Source organism: Ceratotherium simum, chromosome 6, assembly GCF_057802395.1.
Source record: "Ceratotherium simum simum isolate JZ-2026a chromosome 6, ASM5780239v1, whole genome shotgun sequence".
In the NCBI taxonomy this organism is placed as follows: domain Eukaryota; kingdom Metazoa; phylum Chordata; class Mammalia; order Perissodactyla; family Rhinocerotidae; genus Ceratotherium; species Ceratotherium simum.
The window spans coordinates 30,984,202-31,002,376 of record NC_141905.1 but is presented as its reverse complement, the minus strand read 5'-3'; the positions used below and the strand labels follow the sequence as shown (position 1 = coordinate 31,002,376).

The 18,175-nt window shown below is 52.9% G+C and overlaps 1 protein-coding gene across 2 annotated transcripts in view; it reads right to left on the bottom strand.

Annotated features, from left to right (window-relative positions):
• LRRC20 (leucine rich repeat containing 20) overlaps window positions 1-14,652 on the bottom strand; it is an 81,060-nt gene extending 66,408 nt beyond the window's left edge. For both annotated transcript variants that reach the window (XM_087432075.1, XM_004427025.3), the window contains exons 1-2: window positions 14,568-14,652; window positions 8,585-8,729 (exon numbers count right to left, since the gene is read on the bottom strand). In XM_087432075.1, coding sequence (XP_087288201.1) covers window positions 8,585-8,666 — 82 coding nt within the window. In that variant the 5' untranslated portion in view covers window positions 8,667-8,729; window positions 14,568-14,652. The remainder of the gene's footprint in view (window positions 1-8,584; window positions 8,730-14,567) is intronic.
• Window positions 14,653-18,175: the final 3,523 nt, after the last annotated feature.

The following is an 18,175-nucleotide window of genomic DNA, read 5'->3' as shown; positions in this document are numbered from 1 at the left end:
CCAGGGCCTCACCTCCACCCCTTTCTCTGTGCAGACACATCCTGCCTACAAAAGACCTCCTGATCCCCCATAGCCTGCTCTCTCCAGAATCCAAGGGCCAGAAAACTCAAGAAAAGCAAGATCCAACTCAAGAAAGGGAAAGAAAGGTTCATGACAACAGTTAGGACAGTGGCCACCTCTGGGGGTGGGGAAGCTTCTGGAGATTCTGGTAATGTTCCATGTCTAGACTGGATGGTAGTTACACGAGTATTTGTTTTATAAAAATCTACTGAACTAAGTGTATATGGTTTTACGGACTTTCCTACGTGTGTATAAATTTTCACAGCTTTTTTTTTTTTCAGGAAAATGATTGGGTGAAGGTGACTTAGAATAGGTCAGGAAGCCTCTGCAAAGAAGAAACATTTAGGCTGAACCTTAACATATGAGAAGGGCCCAGCCAAATGAAGAACAGGGAATAGCATGTGCAAAGGCCCTGAGGTTGGAAAGGGCTCAGCAGTTGAAGAAACTAAAAAGCATCCAATCTTGCTGGACATAACAGGGGAAGCCCCAAGCGGCTCAAAGTGCAGTGGGAGAAGGCGGATGTCAGTCATCCCCAGCTTTGTGGTACAAGCCTGGGTTTCATTCTCTGTGCAAAGGGAAGCCAATGATGGTTTTGCACAGAGAGAATTACAAAAGGTCAGGGCCGGAGCCCCGCATTTCACAGACAGGAAACTGGCCCCGCAGTTGGGGTTAGGGTGAGGTCCAGAACCCCAGCTTCCTGATTTCTGGATCAGAGCCCTTCCCACAAACAGAGCTTCCATCTTCATCTCAGCTCACCAACCAAACTCTACTCAGCTTCAGTCCTGCCCTGGCAGAGCTGACCGCACTGGACAACAGGCTCAACAACTTACAGGAGTGGCCTCCTAGAGCAGTGGTTCTCGGTGGGGGCAGTTTTGCCCCAGGGGACACCTGGCAGTGCCTGGAGACAAATGTAGTTGTCACAGCTGGGAGGAGAATGGCAGGGGGTATTAGCAGCACGTGGTAGGTAGAGGCCAGGGATGCTGCTCAACATCCTATGATGCATGGGGAGAGCCCCCAGGAAAGAATGTCCAGCCCCTAAGTCAAGAGTGCCAAGACTGAGAAACACCAGCCTAGGCACACGAAGGCTTCATTTCAATAATTACTGAGCCCTCGAGAGAGAAAAGCTCTCTGCTAAGGGGCGTAGAGGAGAAAACAGGGTTGGTTCTTAGCCTCCCAGGACCCCCCAGAGAGACCATGAAGAGAGATGGGGTTTTGGGCAGAGTCTTCTGGTCACCCCCCTCACATTACGCTGAGTAGGAAGCGGAGCTGGGAGAGCAGCAGGGGGCTGGCTGTGGGTACCACTGTCCCCCTCCCCGGCTGGCAAACTCTCGGCCTGCTTCGCCAGTTGAGAGGCAGGGAGCCGAGGACGGCAGAGCTGAGGCTGCCAGCCCTCATGGCGAACAGACAGGCGGCCCCGGCCGGGCAGAGGGCTGCCCTGTGAGAGGCCGTCCCTCCTCCACGCCTTCTGAGCTGACCTGTGCCTGCTGACACTCAGGACTCCCCGACCAGGAGCGTCACAGCAGAACACACACCCCTCGTCCGCACCCGCACCAGCCCCTGGGGCTCTGGGCCAGGAAGTGCAGGCTGACAAGCCCCTCCTGGGGCCGAGACCACTACCACATCAGGCCAGGAAAACTGCTTCCACCACAGCCCCAGGCTGCTCCCCTCCCTCAGGGGGTATGTGCGGGAGTATAAGAGTATGTGCGTGTGTGTGTCTGCCTTCCCCTGCAGACTGGGCACTCCTGGGGCACGGAGTTCTCCAGGTGGGCTACACACAGCAGGTGCTCAACGTGTGTTTGTTGAAAAAGGAGCCAGGGGCGGTGTCTGACCCAAGGGAAGAGATTATTCTGATTTGGTGAGCATATATTAAGTGCTTCCTGAATACTGCGCTTCCTAAGTACCCATGCTCAAGGAAGGGCCTGCAAAATCAGATCCCTGTGGGAGGCAGCTAGGAACTAAACACAGGGTAGAGCTGGGCCGAGAGTGGAAGCCCGCGTCAGGACCTGAGCGCTCACACCCAGCAACAGCCAGGTCAAGTCTCAGTCTCAGCTGCCTGTCACCTGGCCGGCTGGTGACAGGGCGCCATCTGCTGGTGAGTACAGAAGGAGAAAAGCACTTGGCCAAAGTGGGGGTGAGCCTGGGAGGGAGGGGAAGGAGGAAAGGGGGAGACACATCCTTCTCTCACCAGCCTTGGTCTCCCCACTTGATTATCTCACAGGTCCCAGCCCAGTTGCTCAGCTCCCCGGGGATGGATCATATCCACGTTCACATTCATCCTCTCTCGCTCGCTCTCTCACATACACACACAGAATCCAGAGGCCTGCCCAGACAACGCCTCTCCCTGACCAGCCCCCCAGAACCCACCAGGAGAAGGAAGTTCCAGATTGTAAACTGTAGGCCCATGGTTCTCAAAATTAAAGGCAGGGAAGAATCATATTAATGCAGATCACACTCCCACCCTTGGAGATTCCACTTTTAAGCTCTATAGGGAGGTCCATGTATGCAAACAGAAGCAGCCCATGGGGCTGTCCCCACCTTCTCTTACTATCTGAGACGTCTTAAATGACCAGGCAGATATTGGCCGCTGATTGTTTGCCTCCTTTTCAAGGATCAGGGCGGGCCGGCTGTGGTTCCAAAATGGTGTGAGAGGAGAGGCAAACCCAAAGGGGACGGAGGGAGATCTGAGTTCTCCCTACATCTCCCTCCAGCCCTCAATGCGGGCAGCGGGGCACATGGGGAGAGGCAGGGCTACTCTACACAGAGCTGTGACGAACCTCGCTCCACCTCCGGACAGCTGTGTCACCAGCAGGTCACTCACCCTCAGCCTCGGCTCCAGTATTTATAAAACGGGGAAACTCCTACTCCAAAAGCAACACGGCAGAGGAGACAGCTGAACACCCTCGTGCTACCAAACACTTAGAAACACCGGATAAAAAAGTTCCGTGCCTTAGTTTCTTCATCTGTAAAATGGGGATATTAATATCACCTCTGTCATAAAGTTGTTGTGAGGGTTACGTGAGTCAAAACCAGTAAAATGTTGACCACATGCCTGGTGCTTAACAAGAGCAAGCCCCAGCAGTCAGAAACAGAGAGGAATTTCAAAGACAGTGATGGGCAGGTACTGATGCATTGCTGGCCAGGGCTGGTGTGACGGACAGGCTGTGTAACCAGGGACTCAGGTTTAAAGGCCCAGAAGGGATCAGAAACGCAGCTTTGAGCCTGCTGGATTGAGGAGGGAAGCTGAAACCGAGACACCCGCAGAAAGTTGGGATTCTGCAGGACTACCTTCAGTGAAAGAGTGAACTAGGGATAAAATTCACTTTTTGATCATTAGAAAGCTGTTTTATCTTTGCCTGGGCACTGACCTAAAAAAGAAAAAAAAAATCTCCCCTAAGATTCTGAAATCACAGGCCTGCCCGCACTTGGGTTTGAAGTTTGAATATTCACTTCCCTTAAGGTCCAGAAATCCCTAGGGCTGAGAAATTAACAAACACGTGTTTCTAGGCTGGTCACACTCAGGCATCTGCCTGAAACAAACGCGCAACCCCTCTGGAGGACGCACCCCCTCCACCCAGGATTACAGATAAAGCTCCACCAGGCAAGAGTGTAGGGTCTGAAATTACGTAAAATCCACCCAGAACGATCCACTGTGAGCAAGAGTCAACAGGAACAGCAGACTTAGACCCCTAGGAACTTCCTCTTACAGAAGCAGTAGTAAAAATTAAAAAACAAGTATAGTCAAATGATTAATGAAATAGAGTTAAAAACATAAAGGAACAAGACATTATTCCCTTGAATCTTTTTTTTTTAGCAAAAGGTAAAACATTTATTGGATCTGAAGAGAACCCAGAGTATATTAAATTAGATTTTCAAAAGAACCAAATAGAACTCTTGAAAATAAAAAATATAGCCTTAAAAATGAAAACTCAATGGATGGATTCAACAGCAGATCAAATACAAATGAAGCAGCAAATAGTGAAATTGAAGGCAGATCTGAGGAAATTTCTCAGACTATAGCAGAGAGATGAAGAAAAAGAAAATACACTAAAGCAACGGAGGCCCAGAATTGAAAATGCAAGAGGAATTCCAAGAAAAGAGACTGTAGGATGCGGGATAGCAACACGCCATGAGCTAAAGGCTCAGAATTTTCATGAAAAGAACACAGACAGGAATCCTCAGTCCGGAAGTACAAAAGACCATAGAAAGGATGAAAAGAGATATCAAACCTCCGCGCCCAGCATGGCAGCCTGATTCACAGCAGGCCCCAGACAAACGCTGGTTCCTTTCCTTCCCAGCTCACGCTGTCCTTCCTTCTTCCCCTCTTGGCCTCAATGCCCCTGTCCCGGCCAGCCACGCCCTCCCGTCCCACACTCTCCCAGGCCTTTCCAAATCCTGCTCCTCTGCCATAATGATCAGTTTTTAAGTCATCCCCAAAGACCCAGGAGCCTTGTCCCTGGAGAGGAGTGGGGTGCAGGCAGTCTGGCCTGATGGTCCACTGGCCGGACATGCTGTCATCCGAGGCCAGGGGGGGAAGGGTGAGGTCAGACAGAGGCCCCTCGGGGGTACGAGGACCAGGAGACACGAGGCCTTTACAAAGAGAAAGAACTAACGTGGGGAGACGGTGGTGGATGGGGAGGAGAGCCTGGTTCAGGGGAGGGGAGGCTCAGTACAGTGTAGAGTTCCTGACTCTTTGCAAGCTCATTCGAAAAGTCTAGAAGATGATGCTGAGTGGGGGTGAGGGGCTGGAGGAAAGTGGCTTCAACTCAAGCTGAGCGGTAGACCAGGGGCCAGGTGGAAAGGAGCCCACTTCTTGGGGGATGAAGAGGCCTGGAGTGGGCAACAAGGGCTGGGAACCAAAGGTCAGGTGGCAGGAGGCACAAGCCTGGCTCCCGAGAGCACCCACAAGTGCCTGGGGGCACGCGAGTGATGCTGCCAGGGTCACCCACCTGGGTGAGGTGAGCGCCAGCCTGGAACGGAGCTTTGCCAGCCCAGGCTCTACAGGGACCTCCCACTCTGCAGCGAGACACCTGCCGCTGTGAAGCAGCCACCCCACCTGCACCCCCAGGCCTGTGCACAGGGAGGCAGGGCAGGGAACCCAGCAGAAGGGGGCAAGCCAGGGGAGCTCGTTCCACACCCAGCGGCAGGAGCTCAAGAAGGAGCTCCCCCGTCACTCTCGTCTGTCGTCAGGAAGCAGGGTTTACTTCTACCTTCTATAGCAGCAGGTGGTCCTTTCCCTAAAATCTAGTCTTCTCTACTTACAAGAGTAGTATATTCATTATAGAACTTTCAGAAAATGCAAAATAGTATTTTCTAACATGCATTTGTGTCTTATTTTAGTTCCTTCCAATTTTTTTCTATGTATATACACGTTTAACATAATTAGCATCTTACTGTCTACACAGTTTGGAATCCTTGTTTTTTTCCAGTTCACTTTATACATGAGAGTCTTCATTCAAGCATATAATGAAATTTTATGCACCATTGTTAACAGCTACATAAATTGCATCGTATAGCTATAACAAAAAATTTATTTAAGCAATTTTCTGATGCTGGTTTTTTAGGCTGCTTCAGGCTATTTGCTATTCTACACGAGAACCGTACTGGGTTACCTCACCTATCTTTCAAGACCCACTTCAACTCCCACCTCCTCCAGAAAGCCTTCCTGGACTACTTCAACACCCAGCAACATCTCCCACCTCCAAAATGTGACCACCTGTGGTCCATCCAACATGGCTCAGCATGGAACCCGGGTGTCACTGCCCTCTGTCTCACAGTGGTGGGCTGGTCTCAGGTCCAGAACTCTATTGCCCTCAGCACCTTGCACACAGCAGGTACTCAATATGTGCTGACTGCTCAGACCCCAGACCCCAGACCCCTCAGATTGCATGAGCCTGATGAGCTCCACTGGCCAAGGGGGCAGGGTTTCAGGAACCTACACTGGCCTCATCTGACATTTTGCTTCTTCTCTGGGCACTGAAGAGGTGAAAAGGCCCCTACCATTCAGCCCTAACTTTAAAGACCCAGTCGCCTCTATGTGAAAGTCTCGAGTTTTGGCCAAGACCACCAAGGCTAAAGGGTCCAACTCCTCTCCCAAGTTGACTAGAGCTTTGCCGTGCTCATGGCCCTGGCGACCAGCAACCATCCACCCCCGCCCCAGGACAGCAGGGTGGGGAGAGGGCCAGACAGTCAAGGCTCTGTCCAATCCCAGGCTCTGTGGCGGCCAGACAGAGTGGCCAGAGGCCTGCTTGGGTCTTTCGGTGGGCATGGCCCCGGGCAGTGCAGAGGAGCTGGCTGCAGCACCCCACCCCGGACGCCCTGCACACTTCACCCCAGGCAAGGCGTCCATCTTCAGTTCACACGATCTCCACCTGGCCTGCGGAGGTAATGGAGTTTGCACTCTCTGGTCCACAGACCTTGAAGTCTAGACTCAACAGGGCCTTCCAGGCTGTCCACCTACCGGGCACCATCCCTCATCACCTCCCCCAGGCCACGGGCAACTCTGTAGCAGCTTCTCCTCCGACTCCGTGCCGCCCCCCACTGCCTGGGATACCGCCCCCTCCCTGCTGCCTTGGAAATCCTCTCTCCAACAGCACCCTCCCAGGAGGTCACAACTCTGCTCTCCCTCCTCTGCTGCCCCTCCACCCCTGCCCCCTTCACACATCTGGAGGAGACTGAGCGCACGTGTCCCTCTCCCCTGTGACATTTTAAGGTAGGGGGAGGTTATTCACCGCAGAGAACTGTCGATTTGCACTGAACTCCCCATTTGAAGGCAGCATGTAAAGACACTCAGCCAGGTGCCTGCTGACACCTAGAGGAGGTGTGTTTGTGACACAGGATGGGAGGGACTCAGGCACCTCCGGCCCTTGGAGATGAGAATAAATTAAAAATAGTAGCTGCCATTTATTGAGCGACCTACATGCCAAGCACCTGACAGACATCACAATTACTCCTAATCACCTTGATGAGGTAGGCACAATTACCATCTACATTTTATAGATGAAGAAACCAAGGCTCAGAGAGGTTAAGCAACCTGCTAAGGTAGCAACCTAGTAGGTGGCAGAGCAGGGATTCTAATCCCGGCCATGTTACTGGTGGAGAGCCTTGAACACTGGGGTGAGTACAACCGTATTAGAGACCAGGCAGGTTTCCAGAATTCCTTTTCTGAGGGCCCACAGCCGTCAGCTCACCAGAAACTTCCCTCCAAAACCAATGCCAATCTTCAAGTATGTTTGCTGATGGAGGAGATGCTTCTCTCACTTTAGCTCAGTCCAGCAAACACCTCCCTGTGCTTACAAAGTGCCTGACAGTGCCCTGGCTCCTAGGAAGTGGGGGACAAGAGACAAAAGATGGATCCCTGCCCTCTAGGGACACTCAACGGGTGGTACAGAGAAGGAAGGGGACAAGGGGTAGATGGAGTAGGGCTGAGGGCTTCCTGGAAGAGGTGGTGGCCAAGCTCATCTTGAAGGCTGAGTGTCCCTCCACTTTCTGGGCCACGACCCCCTGCCCCAGGAGCCTCAGACACATCTGACCAAAGGCTGCTCATAGAAAGGCTCTCCCTTTCCAGTCTCTGGGTCTTTGCTCAGGCAGTAACCTCCATGGAAATGCTCCTTCATGAGACAGACAGACACACACACACACAACCCCATCTGCCTGGCAAATTCCTCTCCGTGCGCCAAAAGCCCACCTAAGATCCCACCCTGACCCCCTGCACAATCATCCCCAAGGCGGACTATGCTCCCCTCCTCTGGGTTCCCACAGAATGCCTGCGGCTCTAAGGTGGCACTTACATTCCAGCGTGTGAGACGCACATGCACGCATGCACACACACGCACTGTATCCCTTGCTAACCCTTGCACACGGCAGATAGTCAATAACAGCTGTTGAATTCAATTAAATGGGATGATTTGCTTAAATGCATTGAGTCTCGGGGCAACTACAGAATAAAATGCTATGACCAATTCAAAGCAAAAAATATATACGAGACAATTCAAGTAAAACTGTGGAGTGAAAGGGGCCTCCTGGCTGGGTGACCTGAGAGAAGCCCACTTTGCGTTCAACCCTCCATCTCCTCCTCATCTGAAGACCCATCATGCCTGGTGGGTATCACCCATCACAGGGAGGCTGTGAGGACTCAATAAGGCAACAGTCATGGGGCACCTGCACAGGGCCTGGTACCTGGGGCTGCTAGGCAGTGCCAGCTCTCATCCCCTGGGCCAAGGGCACATACACACTCGGAGTCACCAGCAGCCCAGGGCAGGCAGACAGGCTCCGGGTGGCTGGAACCCCTCACTCTGTAGTTTTCAAACATCTCTGACTACGACCCACGGTAAGAAATATGCCTTACACTGGGACCCGGTGCACACAAGCTAAACACAGCTGCGCGAGACATCCGTGAAACACTTCTCCTCGTGGCGAGGGGCGCACACTGATATTATCTCTTCCATCTTCTCTATCGCATTTCTAAACTGATATCGCAAACCACGTACAGGGCGCCCTGCAGTTGGAAAGTCCCGCCCTCACTCACCCAGGGTGTCGGAGCCGCTCTCCACCGTCTCGTTGACCTTCCTCGCAACTCTGGCCACAGCCTCACCCATCTTCTTCAGCATGCAGACAAGGGTGTTCTGCTGCCAGCCACCAGGCCGGTCTGCTGCTCAAAAGGGGACCTGGGCCTAGGGAAGACACAGGGCTGTGAAGCACCAGACCACCAGCCTGGGCCCCACCCCTGAATCCACCCTCCCAGGGGACCCAGGCTGCAAGGAAGACTGCAGGGAGGGCCCCAGGCCACTCACCTCCTCCCGAGGGGCCCAGAGCCCAGGCCACATCCAGCTCGGCCTTCAGAGTGTCCGATGTGCCCATCAGAGGCTGGGGGCCCAGCCCTACCAGTTTCCCAGGAGGATTGACACGTGTGACCTCATCTGACCTGGACCTGGGCCAGGGCCCGAACGAGTGGTTGGGCGGGTGTGAGGACTCAAAGTGTGTGCTGGCCTGTGACTCACTTAACAGGGGGAGCAGTGGGGAGGAGGCAGGGCGCAGCCAACTGCAGGAGACAGACACTTGACCCTCCACCCCACAGCCTTGGAGCTGGCGCCCGGTCCACAACCCCTAGGACAGCTCCTCCAGCTCCCCTTCGCCCACCCACCTCTGCCAGGCTCCTCATGCATGCCAGGAAGTGGGGACACAAGGGCAAATGAAAGGTAGCCCTGCCTGGTCAGAGCTCAGTCTGGCAGGTGGGTGGTCTCAATATGGAGGGAAGGTTACAGTTTTAGCCTGCAGACCTGACTGTCAGCCTGACGCTGAGTTTATCTGCAAGACCCCAAGGGAACGGGGGGTGGGGTAGAGAAACGAGAGATGGCAAGTTGGATCACTGGGGGAGAAGAGGCTTAAAGAAGGGTGAGGAACACAATCAAAATTATTAGGTGTTAAAGACATAAGGGACTCGCCAACTCCCTGTTTATTACAGAGAAGAAAACTGAGGCATACGGAGGGACTAAATGACCTGGTCAAGGTCAAAGGGAATAAGTGGCAGTAATCCAGCCAGCCCAGCTGCATGCCCAGTGCTCACTCCTTTACAAAAGTCACCCACACCACCGGCAGCAGCATCCCACGGAGAGAACAAACTTGAGGCCAAGGTCAGCGCCCTTCTCTGCCCCGGATCCCAACCCCTGCTTCACCGACAGCTCAAGGAGCTCTAATGAACGCCCTCGGAGGGTCAAGCGCAGAATAACGTGAAGGGCAGAGAGAAGAGGGTGAGGGTGGCACTCGGAGCTGCTAACAGATACCAGGAGAAAATCCACATGTGCTCAACCGGACAGACTGGGCAGGCGAGGCCGAGCGGGCTGGCCAAGCCCACCATCTGCTCAGGGGAGAGTTTAGTGGTGAGTTCCGTGTGTGTGTGTGTGCGCGCATCTCCCCAAGGAGGCTGACATGGGAAGTTTGAGACCACGGTGCAGGGGGGAAAGACTGCTTTTCGAAGACAGGCCTAAAGCCTAACTCTGCTATTTATTAGCTGAGAAGCTGTGGGAGAGATTCTTAACTACTCCAAGCCCCAGTGTCTTCATCTGAGTAGGACATCTAGTAATAGCCCTCTCGCTGGGTTCATATGAGGATTGAATAAGATATATATACCTTTCTAGCCCAAGGCCCAGGACATGTAGGTACTCAATAAATCCTAGTTGAAAGGATAAAGCAGTACATGTGCAGACACGACACCAGCATCTAATCCCAGTTTCATAGCCACGTGACTTTGAACAAACAACTCAGTGGAACTCATCTTTGAGGAATAAGTAGAATATCCATCTGTCTACCTCCAGGAAGTCTTCCCTCATTGCCCCAGCCCTCAGTGTTCTCTCCTCCCTCTGAGTTTCAGTAGCACTCGATGCCTTAGCACAAGCCATTTGGGTTGTTTATGAACTTTTTTAAACATGCATACTTGTCTCCCCAGTCGTCCTGAGGGCAGCTCAGGGCAGGGAGCAGATCTGTGTTGTGCTTTGCCCCTGCACTTTACACCACACACTGAAAACAGATGCTCAGTTAGTATCCCCCAGTGGTACTGATGATGATCAACAGCCACCATTTGGGTTTCAAATCTAAATACAAGTCAACTCACTCTTACAACAAATCTAAGACACTGTCTAAATGAGAAGGGTCATAAATTCAAATACGTAACAGTGCCAGGTGGGCAACCTGCATAAGGTGGGCCAGGGTAGGACAGTAGGGAGTAGTGAGAACTATGGCAAACTGGACCCAACACCTTCATCGTGCTACTTTTAAGACTACTCCCCTGGGCCAGCCTTGGTGGCCTAGTGGCTAAATTCGGCATGCTCTGCTTTGGTGGCCCGGGTTCGATTGTGGGGTGCGGACCTACACCACTCGTCTGTCAGTGGCCCTGCTGTGGCAGAGGCTCACATACAAAAACAAGAAGATTGACAGTGGATGTTAGCTCAGGGCGAATCTTCCTCAGCCAAAAAAAAAAAAAAAGACCATTCTCCTAAGCTGAGTCACAGCAATGTTGCTGGAATCTTGGTGACTTACTCTAACCCCTTTAGGAATGGGAATACTGAGGACCCAAGAGGGGAGGTAAATCAGCTAGGTGGAAACCAAAACCTAGGTCTCCTAACTCGCAGCCCAGGATTCCTCCTACCATACCATGCTCTCACCTTTCCCCATCTCTAATATTCATCATCAATAATCACAAACATGTATTGAGCATCAATTAGGTATAGGGCATAAGAATGAAGAAAGATGAAAGAAATACAGGAAATAGCTTTGGCTTGCGATTCTGATGAGAAAGAGCTTTCTAAACATCACTCAGGCAACCCTGGCCTCACAGCAGAGTGGACAGGGAAGGTAAATCGCCAAGCTGCCCAGGGTCTGTGCTAACCCTGGTGGGGTCTAGGCTAATTACTTTCAATCAGGCACTATGCCTGCAATTCTACTAGCTGCCACCAGGTGGGGGCGGTGGTGCCTTAGGCCACAGAGCCCATGATGAAAACTAGTCCCAGATTAAAAACCTCACCCCTGGTGGCAAGCTCAGACACCCTATGGTAAGGGTCAGAGGACAGACATCAAGGCAGCAATAGGAGCAACCTGTAAAGTCTGAGCATCAGAGCAATTCACTGGGGGGGGGGTGTCCTTACATTCCTGAGGATGCTCTGGGCACAGCACAGTTGTGCCCTAGACCCTCAAAATGTTCCTGCTGCCTAAAATCACCATCCCCACTAACTGGTTAGAAAACTACCCTCCCTTCCCCTAAAACTACCCCTCCCCTCAAGGGAGAATTCCTTCATAAAGTCCAGCTGACAGTCCCTCTCCCAGGTCAGATGACAAAGGCCTGTCGCTCCAGCATAGGCAGGGCTGTGAGAAGGGAGGGTGGCAGAGCCACCTGTGGTAGAAGGCCTAAGATGGAGTAAAAGGCGCCCAGAACTGAGGGAAGGACAAACTTGGGATGATGGGAGTCTGGACTGGGTCCCCAAAAGGGCTCTTACAAGGTTGTCCAACTTCACTGACTGCTCCTTGCAGCCCCATCCCAACACTGGGCCTCCTTGACAAAAAAATAGCAAGAATTTATTTAGCATGCAACAGGAGCCTGGAGAGAAGTGGGGGGGGGGGGAGCTATGGACCCACTTCCGACTGAGGGCAAAGCCCCCTAGCCAGGGCCACCCAATTTGAATCAACCAAAATCAGCATGTCAGCATCATTCTGCCGCCCAATCTCATGCAGCCCCACAAAAAAAATATCACACTGGCCAGTGGGAGCAATCAGCATGCAAGGCAGCCCTCCTGGAATCAGAACCCAACCACAGGGCCCCAAGGCAACCCCATAGGCCCAAGTTCTGGGCTCCGTGAGGCATCTGGTCAACCCCACAGGTAAGGGTGGTGGTGGCAGAAAGTCAGAGTGTCCCAAAGGGGAGAAACAAGAACCACCAGCCCACATGGGTCTGGTCTGGGCTTGGGGCACCCCAATCCGATGGCTCTACTGGCCCCAGCTGCTCCCAAGCACTGGAAGGCGGCCTTAGAAAATTTCAAAGAAAGTGCTCCAAATCCTGGAGACCCTTCAGCACAGGGTCCAAACTCATACTCACACTGCTGCTGTCCCAGCAACATATCCCTCTCCACACATCCCCAACTCCCCTTTCTCAGTGTGCACACAGTCCCGGGAAATGTTCAAATCCAACAAACATCTCCTGGGCATCTTCTATAAGGCCCGCACTGAGGGAGAAATGGTACAGAGGCAAGGCACGGGGCAGAACGAGCTTCCCGTCGGGTAAGACAGACTCTGGGACAAGAGGCAGAATGAGCCCGATGCTGATAGGGCCTCGACGCCTGGCCCAAGGAGTATGTGTACCCTCTGCCATGAAGGCACATGGCATGGCTGGGAGGAGAGAACAGCAACAGGGGCTAAGCAGAGGTTCCAAAATGATGAGAGAAAGAAGGAAACAGGCAGCCAGGCTGTCCCCAGATCACTGGGCGAGGGGGCTGGAAGCCCTCCTATAAGTCTGGCCTCTGTTTCTCTGCAGGGAACTGTGAAAAGCTTTTTGAGGAGAGCAGCCTAACCCAACCAGAGTTTTGGAAAGTTCTCAGTGTTGTTAACAGTCCTGTTTGTAAAATGGAAATACCACTTTCCTCACTGGGTTGTTTTGAGATATAAATATTATATAACTTTTAAGGAAGGTCTTTGCAAACTATTAAGCACTTCCCACACTAAGGCATTACCAACAGGTGAGTAAACAAGTACAGACAGTAAGTTAGGATATGATAAATTGAAGGCCAGAAAAACAAGTCCTGCTTTGTGAGAGCTGGCAATACTGCCCTCCTGTATCTATAACTTGGTTTCACCTGGATTCAAGGCTGGGGGAGGGGTGATTTTTGCCTAAAACCTGACAGCAGCCCCCTGCCACGGCGCCCGCCCTCACCAGTGAGAACTCTACCTTACCTACAGCCCTGAGATCTGTGCAAAGGAGCTGCTGCGACACCCCGTCCGCACCAGCTGCTCCTATATTTAGTTACTTGTGTGGTCACTTGGGAACTTTAGAGCCTGGCAGCCGCTCCCAAGAGCAACTCGAGCCTCCTGAGCCATGTGTGCAAGCTCCCCCCATCGCAGGCTCCAGCGGGTCCTCTGGACCACGCCAAGCGGGAGAGCTGATGGCGAGGTGAGAGGCAGCCGGCTAGATTGGACCCAAGTTGCCCCGAAGGCCCACTCGAAGCCAGAACAAAGTTGACCTACTTTTCCACCCAAGGGAAAGAAGCCCGCTGGGGCGTCAGCGGGACGGCCTGGCGCCTTGTTTTTGAGCCACGGGGTTCGCAGCGTCCTGCGCGGGCTTCCCTATGGGCATCTGAGCATCCTTGGGCTGCGCTTCCCAGCACTGATTGCGGTGGCCAGGCCAGGGTCCCCGCGCCTCGCACAAGGAGGCCGCCTCACCCGTCTACCCCACCCCCCGGCGTCCGCAGCCAATGGCTCCTCGTCGCCGGCCCTCCGCTCTCGGGGCAGGCGGGGACTGGGGAGAATAAAGTAGGCAGAGGAGGGAACGCAGGTGAGCGCAGAGGGCCGGGGACTCCCGCGCTACCCGGAGGCCGAGAGGCACGGTCTGGAGTAGGCGTATGCAGCTCCCCAGAGCGGAAGCAAATCCCGAAAGTGTCGCTTCAGGGACGAAATATACAACGGCCTCTCCCAGCAGGGGCGCCTCCCACGGGGAATGGAGGCCCACTCGGGACAGATTCCCCGAGCTCCCTATTCCCTGGCAGCGCGGTGCCCACTCCCCCGAGCCAGCCGGGGTCCAGCCGCAGTCTGCAAGCAAGAGCCGGCGCGGCGCCGGGCCCCTTGGCACCGCAGAAGCCGCAGCTGGTGCACCGCTTCTCCTTCCACCGGGTGACCTGGGGGAGGGGAGGGTACGCTGCAGAAACGGGGACACTTCTCTCCCTCTCTCCCCCAGCCCCTCCAGCGCTTAGCCTCAGACTACGTTTACTTTGCGGGGCACGAAGCGTGTCCGGGCCGCTTTCTGCTCCACTTACGGCGACAATGCCTCCTAGCGCCCTGCGCAGCGCAGTCAGGCTCCCTCGGCCGCTGGCGGCGCCCCATGCAACAGCGGCGCGTAGGAGCCGGCAGGTAGGGCGCGCGGGGCTGCGGGATCCGCGCGCACGGCCGCTCGGCAAATCGCGGCGCCGGGATACGCGCCGGGGCGGGAGCAGGCCGCGGGCCCGGGCCGCGCGCAGCCAATCAGCGCGCCGGTCCTCACGCCGCGCCCGGGCGGGGCGCGCGCGGAAAGGCGGCCGCGCGCTCTCGTCCGCAGGGTGGGTCCGCTTTGTGTGCGGCTTCTGGAGGGAAAACGCTTGGGAGGGCAGGGATATGGACGGGAACGTGCAACAAATCCCAGGATCGATAGGCCTGAGGCTCCAGATATGTATTTCTGAAGGAGATGGAGTTGAGTTAGCAAGATCAGGAGTACTTTGAAAAACGTGAAGATGGGGAATAGGAAACTTTTCATGTGATGCCTTCAGGTGCCATTCAGGTTTTGAGAGACAGTAATTCTGGCTACACTGTTACTTCACTTCTCTAAATCTCACTGTTCTCCGCTATTAAATAGGAATTAAAATATATAAATAGCTACTTCACAGGGTCATTGTGAGGATTAATACATGAAATGTTTAGCGCAGTGCCCAGATGATAGCTCCGGGAAAGGTAGCTGCTCCACAGGCCTTCCTTTATGGAGGACTCACCAGATACCCCTTAAGAGGCGCCATGGCAAGGACAAAAGACATGAGGCCCCAACCCAGCCGGTGATGATCAACGAGTCCAATGCTCTAATAAACAGAAGCATGGATTGAGTATGGGAGTCCTGAAGAAAGAACATTTCATTCTGCCTCCGGGAACGGGGGCAGTCAGACAAGGAACGCACACGTTGACGGATGTTATGGGTTGAATTTTGTCCCCTCCCCCCTCAAAAGATATGTTGAAGTCTTAACCGCCGATACCTCAGACTGTGACTTCATTTGGAAATAGGGTCATTGCAGATGTAATTAGTTAAGATAAGGTCATACTGGAGTAGGGTGTGACTAGTGTTCTTATAAGAAGATACACACAGGGAGACACCATGTGAAGATGGGGGGAGAAATTGGAGTGACATGTCTACAAGTCGGGAACCCCAAGGACTGTGGGCAAGGATCAGAAGCTAAGAAGAGGCAAGAAACAGATTCTCCCTCAGAGCCTCCAAAAAGGAACCAACCCTGCCGACACCTTGATTTCAGACTTCTAGCCTCCAGAACTGTGGGAGAATAAATTTCTCTTGTTTTAAGCCCCCCAGCTTGTGGCAATTTGTTACAACAGCCCTAGGAAGCAAATACAGCGGGTGAGCAGGAATAAAGGGAAGGCGATGAGAAATAGCTGCAAGGAAAATCTTTCAAAACGGAATGCCTAGTGTATGCAAGGCCCTGTGTCTTGGGGTATACCAAGATGCATCAGACACAGACCCTGCCCTCGAGGCATTACCCACACGTGTGGAGGCCTGAGCAGCCATGTTTGCTGACTGCTTGTGCTTTCCCAGGAAGACTATGGAGGCCTCTCCCCAACCTCATCGTCACACCACCCCTGCCATGTATATACCAGGTACCAGAGCTAAATAACAAGTGGATTCAGTCCCATTCTGCACAAGCCAAGATCCTTATTACTCTGGACAAAGCAGACCCTGCTATTTCTGTTCCATTTAAAACCAGCCTTACATTTCTGGCCAACTTCCACACGTGGATGTCTTCTCTCCCCTGCTAGGCCGTACGCAGACCTGAGATAGCCAGTACAGTGCTTCCGTGCATTTAATAAGTGCTCAGTAAATACCACTGACTGACAGCCTCAACCTGGGGTTTCCCACATTCACACCTTACCTTACTTGGTTCCCTCTTCCAGGAGTTTCATTCTGGACCGTCCAACTCCAGGTGGACAAGACGCCGTCTCAGCCCCAATGCCACCTCTTCTATTCCTTGTGTGTTTGCTCTCCAGAGCACTGCCTGCATCATGCTCATTATCATGCCATCTCCGCACAAGTCTTTTCTCCCAAGGCTCTGCTTGATTTTAAACAGACCAGAGCTTGGCACGTGGTGAGTGCTTAGACACATTTTGCTGTACAATGAAACACTCCAAAGCTTAAAAGTGGCTTAAAACAACAATTGTTTATTTAGTTCATGATTTGGGAGTCAGCATTTTAGGTTGGGCTCAGCTGGGCAGCTCTTCTGATCTCAGCTGGACTCCCTCATGCATCTGGGGCCAGCAGCAAGGGAGCCAAAGGCCCCTGCTTCCAGGAGGTGGCTAGCTGTCAACTGAGGTAACTGGGCCACGTGTCCCTCATCCACCAGCAGGCTAGCCCGGGCTGGTTCACATGGAGCTACAGGGTTCCAAGAGCACGACTGGAATCATACAAGGTTTCTCGAGGTCTAGGCTCAAAACTGGCAGTACGTCACTTCCATAGTTGAACTGACTAAACCAAGTCACAAGCCCAACCCAGATTCAAGGGTGGAGAAGTAGACTCCATCTCCTGATGGCGGGAGCAGCAAAGTCACATTGCAAGGAACATGGACACAGAGATGGATAGAGAATCAAGGGTAGTTTTGCAACCTATTGCAATGCTCAATAAATATTTCCACAATACCTAGCACATAGTGGGTCCTCGGTAAATATTTATTGACAGTGCTAAGATTTTCAATCACAATATTTACGGACTTCATTTAACATAATCAATTTGCAAAATTTTATACCTTACTCATGAGATATCCTTTGCTACCTTCAGTTTCAGAATAGCAGATGAGGAGATCAGGAAGACAGGGCTGTGCAAGGGGAAGCCCCACTGAGGCTTCTCAGTGAAGAAGATCAGCTGGCCCCAAACAGGCTCCTCTGAAGAGATTCAGAGCCTCTCTGGAGGCCTGGGCCTCTTAGAGACCTGATCCAGGCCTAGTCACCTGAGTTGGAAGCCATATACCCTTCCCCTATGAATAGAGAGACTTACAGGTTTGCCAGGGCTTGAACACAGCCGCTGTGGATGCTTGAAAGCCTGCGAGCTGCCTGCCAGGTGAGAATCTCTTGTGCAATGACAAAATTATCTGGCTGTTTCCTGGAGGGTCTACCCCTCGCTGAGCAGGATATATTCTCAGGGCACTTGTGGAAGGGACACTGTCCTGTGGACAGAGCCAGCAGCTCAACTCCTACGACTGAGAGCCCTGATGGGGACCACTTCCCATCAAAGAATTACTACAATCTCTCAAGACCTGTTGTGGGTTGAATTGTGTCCACCAAAAAAGATAAGTTGGAGCCCTAACCCCCCCCCCCCCCGGTACCTCAGACTGTGACCTTATTTCACAATAGGGTCTTTATAGAGATAATCAAATTAAAATGAGGTCAATAGGGTAGACTCTAATCAAATGTGACTGGTGTCCTTTAAAAAGGGGAAATTTGGACACAGAGGGACATGCATAAAGGGACGACAATGTGAAGAGACACAGGGAGAAGAGGGCCATCTACAGGCCAAGGATTGAGGTCTGGAACAGATCCTTCTCTCACAGCCCTCAGAAGGAACCGACACTGCCAACACCTTGATTTTGGACTTCTAGTCTCCAGAACTGTGAGACAATAAATTTCT